Source organism: Sus scrofa, chromosome 6 (assembly GCF_054392235.1).
Source record: "Sus scrofa isolate SSC_HxYL_T2T_F1_AM1 chromosome 6, Sscrofa_HxYL_maternal_Yorkshire_Landrace_v2.0, whole genome shotgun sequence".
In the NCBI taxonomy this organism is placed as follows: Eukaryota; Metazoa; Chordata; class Mammalia; order Artiodactyla; family Suidae; genus Sus; species Sus scrofa.
In genome coordinates, this window is record NC_139388.1 from 33106620 (window position 1) to 33124068 (window position 17449).

A 17449-nucleotide genomic window follows, 5' to 3' on the forward strand; every position below is an offset into this window, starting at 1 on the left:
CGACCGGAACTCCCAAAAGGCAACATTTTAAATTCCATTGGACTTCAATCCCTGGTCTTCAAGGGTCCATTTTTCTGTTCCACCCACACTTAGAGCCCTAGTAACTGGCATATAAAAGCCATCCAAAGACATGGGTACTAAATTGCTTGCTTCAAAACAAAATGTTCTTTCAATTCACACCATTCTTGGCCCTCACTGTGCTAGGTGGGAGGAAGGGAAAATGCTAATTAAGGTGGGTAGGGAACCGCAAATTAAGTCAAATAATGTAATAAAGCATGACACTGCTAAATCAGAACAGTGCTCAATATTCAACAGGTCTAGAGGAGAAACAGGTTCGCTGAGGGTTAGACTAGGTAGAGTAGAATTTTCACAGAAGATCAAACTTGAAACAAGGATGGTTTAGACTCACAAAGGGTAGAATACAAAAGATGCAAAATTTTATGTGATCAAAATGGACAAGAAAGAGCATTTTACTGAGGCTGCAGGATCTGCAAGCCACATACACAATCCCAAAGTACACACATCTATACACGGAGGCCCTAAATCCTGAACATCTTACTCTCCTGTAACTATGCACCAGAGTCAGAGACAGTAAGAGAAAGGAAAAAAGGAACACTCCCCTTTATAACTATTCATTTCCATTACTCTGTTCAGCCATGGTGAAAAAAAAAAAAAAAAAGGCAACAGAGTTCCCACTGTGGCTCAGCAGGTTAAGAACCTGACTAGTGTCCATGAGGATATGGGTTTGATCCCTGGCCTCGCTCAGTGGGTTAAGGATCTGGCACTGCCGCAAGCTGCAGAGTGGGTCGCAGATGCAGCTCAGATGTGGCATGGCTGTGGCTGTGGTGTAGACCGGAAGCTGCAGCTCTGATTCGACCCCCAGCCTGGGAATTTCCTTATGCTACAGGTGCAGCCATAAAAAGAAAAAAAAAAAAGAAGAAGAAGAAGAAGACTAGAAATCTGTTTATGGTCTCTCACAGGAGGATTGCTACTAAAAGCTTTAAGGACACCATCTAACCATGAATATTCTTTAATTCCTTAAGTGTGATTCTAAAGTCTAATACGGCCATAGGAATGGAATCTTACCTTTTGTCATACATGTTGTTATGTCTGATACATATTTTCTCAAGTACTCTTTAGGGAAGAGCAATCATTAGCTAGATTTCTTTGAGAATAAGTCATAAAATTAAAAAGTCCAAAGCTATAGGTTAATCCGAAAAACAATTTAAAGAGAATCCTCTGGGACAGGGGTGACAAAGACCTTACATACGAGAAGACAAAACTAATTCACTGGTTGTGACCTTTTCTGAGCCCTGATGGAGAATCACTCTGAAACTGTCTCCACGCTCAGCAGGAAAGAATGGTAGGGCTGATTATTGATGTCTGTCTCAAGCACTAGAAAGGGTAGTTAGCAAACTAGATATTTGCTGTCCATGCCTGATGACGTTCTCCAGTTAGTTCTCATTTATGCATAATACATCATTATACTTGAAAACACCAGGATTTGCAAAACTAGATCCTAGGGACCAGGAAAAAAAATCTTACAAAGGTATACAGCTTGACGTGTAGTATATTTTTTGAACAAATCTAAATGAGTTGCCCACTGATAAAAGTGCTTTGAGTAAAAATACAAATTTCCAGCTATTCTTTTTTTTTTTTTTTTTTTTAATCTTTTTAGGGCCACACCTGCAGCATATGGAGATTCCCAGGCTAGGGGTCTAATTGGAGCTATAGCTGCTAGCCTATGCCAGAGCCACAGCAACGCCAGATCCGAGCCATGTCTGTGACCTCCACCACAGCTCACGGCAACGCCGGATCCTTAACCCACTGAGCGAGGCCAGGGATCGAACCGACGTCCTCTCGTGGATGCTAGTCGGGTTGGCTAACCACTGAGCCACGACGGGAACTCCTCCAGCTATTCTTGAATTACAAGATCAGGTATCACTGGGCTAGTCACAAGTGGCTGCAGGTAAGTAGGTGTCCCTTTTAGATAAGGCGCTAGTGGCAGTCCCCAGTAAGCCACTTGACTGACTCCTGTGCTACACCTGCCTGGCCCCTACAGGCATTCAAATCCATGAACCTTGCTCTAGCCTACAGGCAAATCAGGCCTATCACCTGCTTTTATACAGTTTAGCTGGTACAGAGTCAGGCCCATTCATTTATGCACTGCCCATGGCTGATTTCACACGTAACAACAAGGTTGAGTAGCTAAGACACAGACCATAAGGCCCATGAAAATCTGAAAATCTTTATTATCTGGGGCTTTGTACAGAAAATGTGTGCCAACCCCTGCTCTAGAGTATTGATATTTGTGATTTGATGGAGATGCCTATGGCACATATTAGTGAGGAAGCCGAGGCTGAATCAAATAACGATGATGTAATGTGATTAATACCTACTAATGCCATGTGACTAATACCAGCACACAACATAATAAAGTAATTCATGCTAAATTATTTAATAAGCAGATCAATTCAGCAAAAGAATATTGATATTAGAAATCAATATTTATATCTGTTATAGCCCAAGGCTTTCAGGCTGCTTCAATCAGATACAGCAAGTACCCCGAGAAAAAAAGAATAGGAACATTTTAAGAAAGTTCTTCATATGTCCCTCTCTGGTCAAAGCAACCACAACTTAACTTGCAAAAGAAATAATTTTTAAACTACAATGACTTTTGGGTGGTTTTAATGCCACTTAAGTATGGTGTCCTTATAAGGGATCTTTTTTTTGCTTTTTAGGGCCGCACTCACGGCATATGGAAGTTTCCAGGCTAGGGGGCGAATCAGACCTAGAGCTGCCAGCCTACACCACAGCCACAACAACGCAGGATCTGAGCCATGTCTGCAACCTACACTACAGCTCACGGCAACACCAGATCCTCAACCCAGTGAGGGAGGTCAGGGATCCAACTCGCAACCTCATGGCTCCTAGTTGGATTTGTTTCCACTGCGCCAAGATGGGAACTCCCTAAGGGATCATGTTTATAGCCCAGCGGGCTGGTTGACTACATTCGCCTCTAACTTTCATCCTCTCACTCTTCTCAATGTGGCATCAATAAAGTCTGGGATGACAAACAGACAGTAATTGCAATCAGGGTTGCCTGATGCCTCCCATAAATCCAGCACCTTTGAAATGTGCTCATTAAAATAATGTTTTGCTGAAGGTTTGTTTCCTCCGTGGGCTGGGGTAGGGAGGAGGGAAGCTGTACCGTCTGATAAATTTTTTATTGCATAAATACAGTGTTGCTCACTTTCCCAATAAAAGCACCTTGTAATTCTCAATAGCAACTGCAATGGATTACAGTTGTCCCGTGTGTTATTTTGGAAACAAGCAGAGGCAATAGGCTCCTACTTGCCTTTAAACCCCAGTAACTTTGAAAGGATTTTAAGTGTCTCAAGGTGTTTGGTGCACTCCCAACTCCTGCTAACCACGCTGCTAAAGAAGTAAAAGATGTGACAGAAATACAAAAGAATGTGAAGACTAAACATTGAGTTTATAATGTCCAACACGTAACCCCCAAGTTAACTAATGTGATGTATTTATGCTAACATTAAAAAAATTATATTATTATTTTAGCATAAATAAATAAAATTTTGAGAAAAAATTAATTCCATTTGATAAAAAATAAATGCCATCAAATATTTTGTTTGCATTCTTAAAGCTGTAGGCAAACACTGTTAACATAGAAAACAAAGCTAGAAGCCTGAGCAGAAGAGGAAGAGATGCCAGTTCTAATCGAGTAAAATACATCACTTGAATTTTTTCATCAGATTTAATAGCATATACCACTAGTACTGTATTCAATAATTTCCCTGATATGTAAGTATTTATCATCACCACACATTATAAAACAGCCCTATTTCCTGTTCCCTATTCACTTAGCCAAGTGCCAAAATTTCTAAGACCTGGCTCTGGCAACTATTTTCTATCTGGGTCTCATTAACCTCATATCTAGAGGGGCTTAAGTAGCAGGTCCCTTCCCATCTATGTCACAGATTTTGAGAAATCCAGAAGTTGCAGATGGGCAGCTGGTATACGGAGCCTAATGATGCTATCTCTATCTCACACTAATCTATGACATTCCAGTATCTAGGACAAGGAATCTTTTTTTTTTTTTTTTTTAAATGGAGAATAACAGGAGCTCCTGTTGTGCTCAACAGGTTAAGAACCCAACATACTGTCCGTGAGGAGGTGGGTTCGATCCCAGGCCTCGCTCAGTGGGTTAACGATCCCTCACTGGCGCAAGCTGCAGTGCAGGTCACAGATGTGGCTCAGGTCTGGTGTTGCCATGGCTGTGTCCCAGGCCTGCATGTAGCCCAGGGACTTCCAAATGCCACAGATGTGGCCATAAAAATAAAAAAATAAAAAAAAAAATGGAGAGGAGTTCCCATCACGGCTCAGCGGTTAACAAATATGACTAGTATCCATGAGGATGTGGGTTCGATCCCTGGCCTCGAGGATCTGGAGTGGGTGGGTCGGGGATCTGTCACCTATGGTGTAGGTCACAGACACAGCTTGGATCCCATGTTGCTGTGGCTGTGGTGTAGGCCAGCAGCTCCAATGGGACCCCTCGCCTGGGAACCTTCATATGCTATGGGTGCAGCCCTAAAAAGACAAAAAAAAAAAAAAAAAAAAAAAAAAAGGGGGAAGAAGAAGAAGAGGGACAGAAGGTGAAAGGGAAGGTACAAAGGAAGACACACTCTAGAAGGGAAATGGCACAGTGGTGTATAAGAACGTAACTGACTCTGGGTTGCACGAGTATTGCATGAATGACGTGGATTTATAAGAGAAAAGGCTGGAGAGGTGGGGAGAGGCCAGGACACAGAGGGTCTATAAACCACGGTAAGAAATCGAGGCTTACAATGAGGGCAACAGTAGATACTGATGACAACCCTTCCATAGATCAGATCTGTTTTTCACAATGATCCCCCTGCAAGGTAGACACTTCTATGTGTAGACTTTGGGTAATTTTCCTGGATAGGTTTGCAAAGTAATGGCAAATGGCATAAGCCCGAGACCATTTGGGAAACACCCTTGGAAAGAAGGGTTAGCCCAGAAGAAGCCTTCCTGGAAGAGCTCCACCATTCAGAAATGCGGTCCATGGGAGTTCCCAGTGTGGCTCAGTGGGTTAAGAACCTGATTAGTATCCATGAGAACATAGGTTCAATCCCTGGCCTTGCTCCATAGGTTGGGGATCCAGTGTCGCCATGAGCTATGGTGTAGGTCACACACGTGGCTCCGATCCTGCATTGCTGTGGCTGTGGCGTAGGCTGGCAGCTGCAGCTCTGATTCAACCCCTAGCCCGGAACTTCCATATGCTGCAGGTGCAGCCCTAAATTTAAACAAAAAATAGCAATGCTGTCCTTCGTTGGTTGTGAGGAACCAGCAGTCAAGCCAGCTGCTGACACTGAGCACACTCCTCAGCCACCAAGGAATGAATGGTGTGAAGAAACAGAGTATTCAGAAGTTTGAAGGGAAAGAGAAAAAAAAAAAAAATCCTAATCAGTCTCAGCTCAGAATCTATAACAAGCCACTCTCAGATGTCTTGAAACAAGCAATTCAGAACCAACAAAGTTCCCTGACACAGATAAATGATAAAATTAATTATAAGTTTTCTGGGATTTCGGAGGAAATACTGAAAACTCTTTACTGAAAAATCTAAAGCCTTTCAACATGATGTCTGGCTCTGTCAGCTTTCAATTTAATCATTTGAAAAGAAATGTAAGATATAAATATTCACATCCATAGGAGAACCTCATTATATCATGTTTCATGGTCTTAGGGGAGTGAAAGTGAGAAAAGGAGAGAAATATTGCTCTGGGGACTCCTGGCTAAAGCTTCAGGACCACGACATTACCTGAAAGGAAATATGAAATGAGAAAAGGAAATAGAGCTACTTCTCAAATAATACATTCTCTGAAGCAGAGCTTTGAACAATAGGGGCTGCAATTCTGTGGGCAACCTCAGGAAAGTACAGGGAGAGTCATGGAATCTTACAGGAAACCTTGATGTTGTAAATAGCATAGTAGACTTGATCCAAACTGGCTTAATCAAAACAGAACAATTATTTGTTCATCTAGCTTCAGGCAAAGCTTTATCCAAGGTTCACAACACAGGTCTAAGACCCAGTTTCTCTCCTTATCTTTTTAAAGTAAACCTGTTTAAGCTCAAGTATCTGCTATTTCCTATCAAAAGAGCCTAATACTAAACAGAGACTGTAGTTGCAGAAATCAAAGAGGTTTTGGACAGTGGCCACAACGGAGTTGAACAGCACAAACTATTCAAGAACAGGAGATACCGATGTGGTGCGGGGAAAAAAAAAAAAAAATTATTGATTTTGCATGACATGCACTTGCAGAGAACAATCAAGACACAAACCAGACCTTGAAAGAGCTTGCAATTCTAACTCAAATATTTGTAAAACTCACTACTACAGATAGAATAGATGGGTAACAGGAACCTACTGTATAGCACAGGGAAATTTACTCAGTACTGTGTGGTAACCTCTATGTGAAAAAAAAAAATCTGAAAAGCAATGGATATATGTATACAAAGTATGATTTACCTTGCTGTATGCCTGAAATTAGCACAGCTTTGTTAAGTCAACTATATTCCAAGAAAAATTTTTTTAAAGATGATGGATGTTTACTGAACTTATTGTGATAATCACTTCATGATGTATATAAATCAAACCACTATGCTGTACACTTTAAACTTACATGGTACTATATGTTAATTATACCCCATAACTGGAAGAAGAAGAAGAAAATTTTAAATTTAAAAAAATGTGTAAAACTAAGGTATGGCCTTAGAACTGAAAATAGTGGTTACTGTTGGGGGAAAGAATACACTGGAAAGGAGCATTTCTGAGGTACTAATGTAGTTTACGTACTGATCTGGATACCAGCTACGCAGATCCACTGGCTCTATGTTAGCTCACCAAGCTATATGTTTACAGTGTTTGTAATATTTCAGCAATTTAAAAAAGATAAACCTCGGTAGACCAGCTGGAAGACAAAGTTAAGGAAATCTCTGAGAGTAGATTTTTAAAAGACAAAAAAGATTCAAAATAAGAATATGCAAGAAAATTTGAGGAGCAGTCCAGAAGGTTCAACAACCAAACCATACAGAGTCTAGAGAGAAGAGAAAATTAGAGAGGAAGAAATAATTAATGAACTAATTCAAGAAAATATACCATGTTGAAGGACATGAGTTTCCAGATTGAAAGGACCTATCGATTGCCAGTATAATGGAAGAAAAAAATATCACTGTGAAATTACAAAAAACTAGGAAAAGATCCAACCCAGAAAGTCTCATAAAGGATAAAGAACAAAATCAGAGTTCTCAACATGAGCACTTGGAAGATAAAAGACACTGATGGGTAAAATGCCCATAAAATTCTGAGGGAAAATTATTTCCTGCCAAGATTCCCATACCCAAAGTACTGACACATGTCAAGGTAGAATAAAGAAAATTTAAAACATTCAAGGTCTCGAAAATGTATCTTCTAAGCACCCTCTCTCAAGAAGCCATCAGGAAAAAGAGACATGGGATGCAGGAATCTGAAACTCCAACACAGGAGACTAGATTACAATGAAGGGATATCACCAGATGGGACATCTGGGCTGGTTGTTTCTGATGAGCCACCTCAAACTGCATACCCCACTTACAATGTGGAATAGATACGCCATGGAATATTACTCAGCCATAAAAAAGAATGAAATAATGCCATTTGCAGCATCATGGATGGACGTAGAGATTATCATACTAAATGAAGTAAGCTAGACAGAGAAAGACAAATACCATAAGGTGGACGGAAGCTCATTGGTGGGGCTACAAGCTGAGAAAGACAAATATCATATGACATCACTTATACATGGAATCTAAAAAAAATTATACAAATGAACGTACAAAACAGAAATAGACTCACAGGGAGTTCCCGTCGTGGCACAGTGGTTAATGAATCTGACTAGGAACCATGAGGTTGAGGGTTTGATCCCTGCCCTTGCTCAGTGGGTTAACAATCCAGCGTTGTGAGCTGTGGTGTAGGTTGCACACGCGGCTTGGATCCCACGTTGCTGTGGCTCTGGCGTAGGCTGGTGGCTATGGCTCCGATTGGACCCCTAGCCTGGGAACCTCCATATGCTGTGGGAGCGGCCCAAGAAATAGCAAAAAGACAAAAAAAAGAAATAGACTCACAGAAAACAAACTTATGGTTACCAAAGGAGAAAGAGGGTGGGGATAAATTAGGAAGTTTGGGATTAACATATAAACATTACTATATATAAAATAGATGACTGACAAGCACCTACTGTATAGCACAGGGAACTATACTCAATGTTTTATAATGATCTATAGTGGAGGAGAGTCTGGAGGGGAGAGTGTGTGCATGTGTGTGCGTGCATGTGTGTGTGTGTGTGTGTGTGTGTGTGTGTAACTAAATCACTTTGCTGTACATCTGAAATTAAAGCATTTTAAATCAACCATATTTCAACAAAAATTTTTTAAAAAGATCAGTTGAAACCAAGTATGAAAAAAATCTCACTTATAAAACCGCAGACTTTAAATATATACAGTTTATCATATGTAAATAACATCCCAATAAAATTATATAGAGTTGGAGTTCCCGTTGTGGCTCAGTGATAATGACCCCAACTAATATCCATGAGGATTCGGGTTCAATCCCTGGCCTTGCTCAGTGGGTTAAGGACCCAGCACTGCCGTGAGCTGCAGTGTAGGTCACAGACGCAGCTCGGATCTGGCTTTACTGTGGCTCTGACGTAGGTTGGCAGCTGCAGCTTCGATTTGACCCCTAGCCCAGGAACTTCCATATGCCACAGGTGCAACCCTAAAAAAAAAAAAAAAAAAGACAAAACCACAACAAAAAAGGATTATTTAGAGGGGGAACCATCCAGCCATTGCTGTTGGCCTAGCCTTCTCTTGACAACTGGCAGATATCACTGCTGGCCTTCCTTTCTCACAACCACTGGACACGGCCACTCTTTTCTTGTAAAAACACCTAGGACTCCGTATAACCATCTCTCATCCCCTCTGCCTCTCCCGGGTCCACCATCTTCATGCGGATGACCCAACAGCCTCCTGCAGCTCCGCTGCTTCCCTTCTACTCAAAACTGCAACGGCTCCCCATCTCACTCCAAGTACCAGCCCAGTACTCTGTATTACAGCAGCCTCTCCATATCTGCGGGTTTGCTCTTGGGAGTTTCAGTTGCCTGCAGTCAACTGCTGTACGAAAATATTAAATGAAAAGAATCACAGAAATAAACAATCTGTAAGTTTTGAGTCACACGCCGTCCTGGGCAGAGTGATGAAATTATGGACGATCTAGCTCTGTCCCTCCTGAAAGGTCACTCGCCCCTTTATCCAGTGTAGCCTGCTGGTCACTCCGTAGCCTTCAGGTACCAAATCGACAGTCCCAGTATCTCAGTGCTTGTGTTCAAGTAACCCTTATTTTACTAACTAAAGGTCCCAAAGCCTGAGAATAGTGATGCTGAGACAATTTCAGTATGTCCAAGAGAAGCCACCGTAAGGTACTTCCTTCAAGCAAAAAGGTGAAAGGTCTCGACTTAATATGAAGGAAAAAGAACTGTGAGGCTGCTAACATCTATGGGAAGAACAAATCTTCTCTCTGTGAAACTCTGAAGAAGGATAAAGAAACTCATGCTAGGTCTGCCGTTGCATCTCAAACTGTGCAAGTTATGGTGATGGTGTGTGATAAGCATTTAGTTAAGACAGACAAGGCCTAAGTCTGTACAATAAGATATTCTGAGAGAGCCCACATTCACAGAACAGTTATTACGGCATAGGTATGGCTGTTCTATTTTTAGTTATTGCTGTTCATCATTTACTGTGTCTAATTTATAAATTCGACGTTATCATAGGTGTGTAGGTATAAGAGAAAACGGTCTGCATAGGGTTTGGTACTGGCCGTGGTTTCAGTCACCCACTGGGGGTCTTGGAACACATCCCCTGTGGACAAGGGGGGACTACTGCACAATATTAAAAGACCCTAACTTCTGCCTCACCCCACCCTAGTCTCCCCTGTCGGTCATCACCTCTGCTACCCTCCCTCCACTGCAGATGCGGCACCGATCTGGCATTGCTGTGGCTGTGGCGTGGGTGAGCACCTGCAGCTCTGATTCACCCCCTAGCCTAGGAACTTCCATATGCCGCAGGGCCCTAAAGAGAAGAAGTCCCTGCCAAATCTGACATGTTATCATTTCATAATCACCAGAGCACACCTTACCTCACCTATTCTTTCCAGGCAAGAAGGGCATCTGATTTACCTATGGAGTCTCCATACCACCTAGGATAGCTTCCTGAACTGCCCTTAGCATCTGTTCCACAATCACGTTCAAGGATGCAGAAAATAGTATAGTCGTCTGAAATTTCCATTCTCTGTGCTCCCTTTGGGCCTTTCCCAAGCCCAATCATGATTTGAACCCACATGGCCCCCTTCAAGTCCACCCTTATATCTCTGGCAGGATTAGAAAGAGGCCAGAGAAATAAACATGTACCTTGTCATCTGGAAGAAATGCACCCACCGAAACATTTCCAGGCACCTGCTTGGTAAACCACGGGACTCAACATCACACACACAGCCAGAGAGGTTCCCTTTGGTAGAATAAGCTAGTCTCATGCAACTCTATCATCTGAAAGGAGCAGAAAGCTGTGGCAGACATTGTGGGAAGAGGATGGAGAGATGGCGGGGTGAAGGCAAGGTATTATGACCTGCGAGTAAGAGCAAGAAGAACATTCCCTTAACCTTTCCAGAGATGGTCATTTTAAAAAACAAAATCCCACAGGTAACAGTACTGTAGGCACAGGAAATACTTGTTCATAAGGCACTTAGCTGTTAGGACTCTAAAGCCAGAAGGCCTGAGTTCCAGTCCCAGCTCTGCTCATTCATATCTGTATCACCGTAGAAAAACTCCATCATTCTTCCCTGCCTCAGTTTCCTCATCTGTAAAATGAGGATAACAGTAGATTTTTGTTCCTACAGTTGTAAAAATTGATGGGTTGATACACCTAAAATGTTTCTACCAGTGCCTTGCACATAGTACGTGAGCTAAATGGGAGCTCCCAGTACTGCTATTATTTATTTATTTTTTTGGCCTCACCTGTGGTGTATGCAAGTTCCTGGGCCAGGGATCAAACCTGCACCACAACAGGGACCCAAGCCGCCGCAGTGACAATACAGGATCCTTAACTCACTTCACCACAGGAGAACTCCAGTGCTGCTATTATTATGAGATAAAGTTCTGGGAACCGCAGGTGGTTAAGAGAACAAAGGAATTATAGTGCTCTTAGAGATTCAAATTCCGCAGTTCCCTCGTCTAGGTGATAGCCCTGCAGATAAACCTTTATATATTTAGGTCTATTTGTATACTAAATCAATCTTAACTACTCCCAACCACAGAAACTATTCATTAAAATTTTTAATCCCTTTCTGCAAGATACTCTAGGTTTCAAAAACTACTTGATCACCCACGCTCTGGGAATACAATAGGACTATTAAACTGAAGGGCCGAGAGTCTGGGGGAGCACAAAGACATCTTTGTAGCTGTCGGAGCTATCACATGCCACCGCCTCGCTTTGAGAGAGTTGCCTCCTTAAGAAAGAAACTAACAAACTCTATTGTGCGTTCACATCAGAGTTCTTGGATGTGATAGTTCTTAAATCCCTGGCAAGGCCTTATTAAAGATCAGAGGATTGCGGTTCTTTCCATTAGGACAGCATCAAATCCCCTTTAGGCAATTTTCTTAGGTCAGCATCATTATTTGATGGTGAAATTTCCAACTGCTAAACTAGTTCCCTATTTCCAAGCCAAAGACATAAGGTAAAGTTAGAAAACAATTTACAGAATTTTTGAAACTGGGAAATGCTAAGATATTTAGAGAGCAACATGAAAACTGCTTTTTTTTTCTCTCTCTCTCTTTCTCTATAGCCACACCTGCAGCATATGGAAGTTCTCAGGCAAGGAGTCAAAGTGGAGCTGCAGCTGCAGGCCTACACCACAGCCACCGCAATGCTAGATCTGGGCTACATCTGCGACCTAAGCCACAGCTTGTGGCAATGCCACATCCTTAACCCACTGAGTGAGGCCAGGAATCAAACCTCCATCCTCATGGACAATATGTTGGTTCTTAACCCACTGAGCCACAACAGGAACTCCAGAGAGTTGCTTTTTTAAATCTCTTTTCCAAAACAGTCATTTTAGTAAATAAGAATCAAATAACAAGATTCAATTTAAAAAACGAGCTTTCAGAAAACAATGACCCTTGAAAGTTTCAGCTGATGCCTTTGGATATCTAGAACTCTGGTTTTCCAGGCATCTTTCGATAAAGAAGAAAAGATAAACGGGCAAGAGGGCTAATACTACATTTTCCTGTGCCAAACAAGCAGGCAGAGAAAGTCGGCAATGGTCACTCTGTCCTCAATACGTCCACCTACTTTTTTTATAATCCTATTCTGAAAAGCAATGGGGACGCTAAACACACAAGAACCTGAAGAATCAAAAAAGGAAAATTTGGGGAGGCCATGAAAAAGGCAGCCTATGATCGCTGATCCAAAGGCATCAGCCTTCAGAAACTCCAAGAGCAGGCTGGCCATGGCAGCCCCTCTCGGGTTTACAACTGCAAAACGGATGGACAGCTGGGGAGTCTCCTGAAAATAAAGGCCGGTCAGCTTACAAAGCCCACCTCAGCTGCTTCTGGTGGGGAAGGACAGTAGTCAGAACCGTAGGAAGCCAAGAACAAGTCTGTATTTGAGAAATCACTCCCTTCAAGACAGTGATGTCAACGAGAATAAAAAAAAAAAACCTTTTTTGGCAAGCCTGGAAATGTACACCTGTGGGAACCTGGAAAGACTTGACAGATTTTTGTTTTCCCGGCCCTTTATCGGCAAGTTAATTATAGCAACTGTACGATCTACTCTGAGCTTTAGAGAAAGGCAGCTGGCTGTGTGAAACCAAAATGCTGCTCTCCTGGGCACAGGAAAGACAATGATAGTCGTGCTTATGCAGGAAAATGTTCTGAGTACAGTGCAACTAATGATGAGCCAGACAGCACAGATGGATGAGAAAGAGGCAGGTTCTGCACTTATATGGGTGTGGCGAACCTAAGGAGGACACACAACACCTGCCTACACAGGCACATGCATGCACACACGTGCCCCCCCCCCACACACACACAAGCACATGCACACACAAGCGATCACATGTATCGCCAGAGCCCACGTGACCCTGGCCATGTTGTGTTCCGGGCTGCCTCTTCACACAGCAGACTGTACCTTCACAGCTATAATTGTACACTGCCACCGCTGACCTGTCCACCAGATTTTCATCGTGATGCCAGCTCACAGCCATCTTCCCCATGCCAAAGTAGGGCTCCTCTTTCAGGTACGGCATTTTCTGGGGATCCATGAAGTTCAACAAAGTTAGGTTGTACGCGGCTCTGCTCTTCCTGTCCACCTCGTCATGGCCGTCAAAGGATGACCCCATGCCGACCCTGGGGAAATCTGGACCTATACACACCGGCACGGTGTCGATATTGGCTTTCTCCTTGGCAGCGAGTTCCTCCAGCGCCTGGATGGTCTCAATCTGCAGGTAGTCGTTGAGCTTGAGGAAGGTCTGGCAGGCGGCGCCTATCTCGGCCTCATTGTACTTTGCATCAGAGCCCTTCACTGGCCAGGGGACCGTGAAGAGCCTGGTGTTCAGGTACTTGTAGGTGCAGCCGGGGTTACCAATGAGGAGGCGAGATACTGGCGTGAGCAAATCTTTGCCTTGGATCCTGACCAGGTCCCGAAATAAGCAGCCATGCTTGTGCAGCGCGAGGAAGGCTTCTTGAACCTCTTTGTGGAGTCCCTCAGGGACGCTGCCTGCTTCTCGGAGAATTAGCTTAGGGTATTTCAGCTGCCACTAAAACAAAACCAGAGCAAGAACATGCGTTTAATGGATAGCCGTAATTTTATTATTTCCAAGAGTATGTCTTTCCTTGGAAATTTTAGGACCAAAAAAAAAAGACGGTCGGGGGGTATTTCTAAACAGGATTCATACCTCTCTTGCCTAAAACAGAAAACAAAATAAAACGAATGTCGTCCACTCTCCAACAAAGAGTTTCAAGTCCAAGCTCAAACAATTACCAACAATTATATTATACACAAAATAATAAATTTGTGCTTTAATCTCCCAGGCTCCCTCTGTGACCACCTGTCCCCACCCTCAATCTCTCAATCTGTCTCCCAGCCTCTGGCCCTCCAAAAAAACACCCTCTGATTAATTAACTGCTCGATATGTATTTTTTACTTTTTTTAATTTATTTTTTGTCTTTTTGGGGCCATACCTGTGGCATATGGAGGTTCCCAGGCTAGGGGTCAAATTGGAGCTATCCATGCTGGCCTGTGCCACAGCCACAGCCACGCCAGATCCAAGCTGCATCTGCGACCCACACCACAGCTCACAGCAACACCGGATCCCCAACCCACTGAGCAAGGCCAGGGATCAAACCTGCAACTGCATGGCTCCTAGTAGGATGCCTTTCCGCTGCGCCACAACAGGAACTCCCTCGATATGTATTTTTTACATGCTTCCTAAGTGATGAGAACTATTCTAAATGATTTACATACGCTAATGCATTTATGTCTCACAACTTGATGCGGCAGTGCTATCATTAGCGTCAGTTCACAGATGAAAATACTGAAGCAGAGAGACGTTTTAAAAACTTGCTCCAAGTCGCACACAGCTGATAAGTATCAGAGCTGGAATGTGAGGCCCTTGGGCTCCAGAGCATGAGTTCGTAACCACGAGACTGCACGGCCTCTCAATAAATGACAAACTGGTTTCTGCCTCAACGCGTTCACCGAGAGAGAAACCCCTTCGCTTTGCAAGGTAGACACTGAGACCCATGAACGCAGGCGTGTGAGAGTTTTGTTCCCAACAACACTACTCATGTCCCGCAGGTACTCCAAACATTGGATGAAGGATTGAATAAATGAATGAAGGCATGAGGTATCCCACTGCCACTTAGAAAGTCATAATAGTGCTACGAGTGTCCCTGGAGAGTCCTACAAGATAACGTCCTCCTATAATACAGAAACACAGGGATTTACTGACGCCGCTTAGGACTTTAGGACCTTTTTAGTCACCAGTTCTGGCTCTGACACGTGAACTGGCATCAGGTCAGAGTTCCCTGACTCTATACCCTGAAATTGACCTGTTTAAGATCAAAGGACAAGATTTTACATTTACCCCCATGACGTGGCATCTGACTGGTTCCTTCTTAGTAATGCGCTGCTCAGCATTTTCGACGCTTTCCTCCTCCGTCTTGATTCAATAATTATCATTTATATGATCAACAGGACAAGACCAATTATTCTTCCATATATTGTTTTTTCATTCAACATATTTCTATAGAGTACCTACCAAACACTAGACAGAGGTAAGGTTCCTACCTTCACAGGGCTTCCTACCAAATCAGGTAAATCAAGAAAAGCAATCCCAAATTGTGTTAAGTACTGCGACAGAAACAAACCAGTGGGAAATCTGTCATTAGCGTAAGACTCACTTGCAGCTGGTGTAAACACCAGCCTGAAGGCGGAGCTCTTCAGGAAAAGGAGGCACCAGCCATGTGATAAACCAGAGAAAGACCTTCCAAGAAGAGGGACCAAAAAAAAAAAAAAAAATACAAAGTCACTGAGGATGGAGATCAGCCAATCTAGAGACAAACAGAAGACCAGTTTTAGCAGAGCCAGAGAGCCGAAGGCAGAGTGACATGCGAGAAGGATGAAGAGGAAGGCGGGGAGGTCAAAGCCAGGCATCTGGGTTTGACTGTTAAGTACACTGGAGGACTTTGAGAGGCAAAGAGCAATTCGATTGAAATTTTATAAACATCACTCTTAGATAAAATATTGGGCATGATTTGGAAAGAGGCAAATGTCGAAATGGAAAATTCTACAAGGTGCTACTACCACGACCGTCCAGGAGAAAATCAGTGATGGTCTGAATCAGAGACAGAGATAAATGGAGGTAAAAGACACACTTTATAGGCAGAGCGAAAGAATGCGCTACGGATTAGATGCAAGGGATGAAGAAAGGAAAAAGTTAAGGATACTTCCAGATTTCCGGATTTAATAGCTGAATAAACAATTTACTGTTATTTAAATAAATAAGACAATACAAAACATGCAAACAGGAAGGAACGAGGAGCTCTCATTTTGGAAACTGGGGCCATGAAGATGGCAATGAACTTCCACAAGAAGATGAGGAAGCAGCTGGCTGGGCACATCGGGGGTTCAGAGCGGACAGTGGGGCCACGGAAATCAAGGTGGGAGTTGTCAGCACACAGCTGGTCTTTAAGAACCTGGAAATGGAGGCGATATCCTAGGGGAACAGCACAAACCTGGAAGGGAGTCCAAAGCCATTTCCTGAGTCACAGAAGGCTCAGCAAAGGAGACCTTTGAGGTGGAAAACCAAGAGAGTGTATTAACACAGAAGCCAAAAGAGAGGAGCATTTCAAGAAGGATGGGAGCGTCAACTATGGCAGCTGCCCCTGCGAGGCCAAGTGAGATGAGGACAGAAATGATCTACCAGCTTGGACAGCATGGAAATCACTGATGACAACGACAAGGGCAATTTTGGCAGGGGGATGTGTGGCGGGTGGGGAAGGGATGAGAGTCAGATGGGAGTCAACTGATGATGGAACCAAAGAGGAGGAGGTGGAGACAGCATGTCTGAACATCTGTTGGCATGGTTTCTCTGTGAAAGAATAGGAAAGTGGAGCTGTTGATGCAGGAGAATCCTAGATCAAGGGGCGATTTTTAGCAAGGGAAGATGGATGGGTATCCTAGTGTTTGTCAGCATACTCATGGAAATGATACAGGAAGAAGAGGTTGACAGTGCAGAAGAGAGGGTGATTAACTCCAGGAGCAAAGTCCTTCAGTGTCTAGACCAGGAGAGCTATATGAGGGTGGAAATTCAGGGAAAGTTTCTTTGAGAAAATGAGCTGAGGGATGAGACGGACCTGCCAGGTATGGAGGGGGGAAGAGCCTCCATGAAGGGGAAGGATTCAAGTGCTGGGGGTGTGGGGGCCTTGAGGCCAACAGGAAAAGGGGCAGATGTGATCAGAGGCAAGAGGGATGTGAGTTATCAGTGAAAAAATTTCTTTCTGAATACTTTCCCATGTCATTATCATTTTATTTTTAGAAAGTTGTTTTTAATGTCAAGGTATTTACATGTGATGTTTATATGGTTCTGTGAATTTCCCAGATTCTCAGAGCCATATATAAAAATATCTTCACTAGTCTCCAGTCCCAGCCTCTACTGAAAAACAGCAGCAGGAGTGTATTATATGTGTGTGTATTATTTCCAGGCTTCCTCCTCTCTCAGTCCCAGGGCTCTGGGGAATTATCTTACTTCTCTTTAATATTGTCT

General features: G+C 43.2%; 1 protein-coding gene across 5 annotated transcripts in view; it reads right to left on the minus strand.

The window, feature by feature from the left end:
- Window positions 1-17449, minus strand: part of FTO (FTO alpha-ketoglutarate dependent dioxygenase) — a 391465-nt gene that overhangs the window by 257739 nt on the left and 116277 nt on the right. For 4 of the 5 annotated variants that reach the window (XM_084957973.1, NM_001112692.1, XM_084957970.1 and 1 more), the window contains 1 exon segment: window positions 13312-13939. In XM_084957973.1, the coding sequence (XP_084814099.1) occupies window positions 13312-13522 (211 nt within the window). In that variant the 5' untranslated portion in view covers window positions 13523-13939. 5 annotated transcript variants of the gene reach the window in all.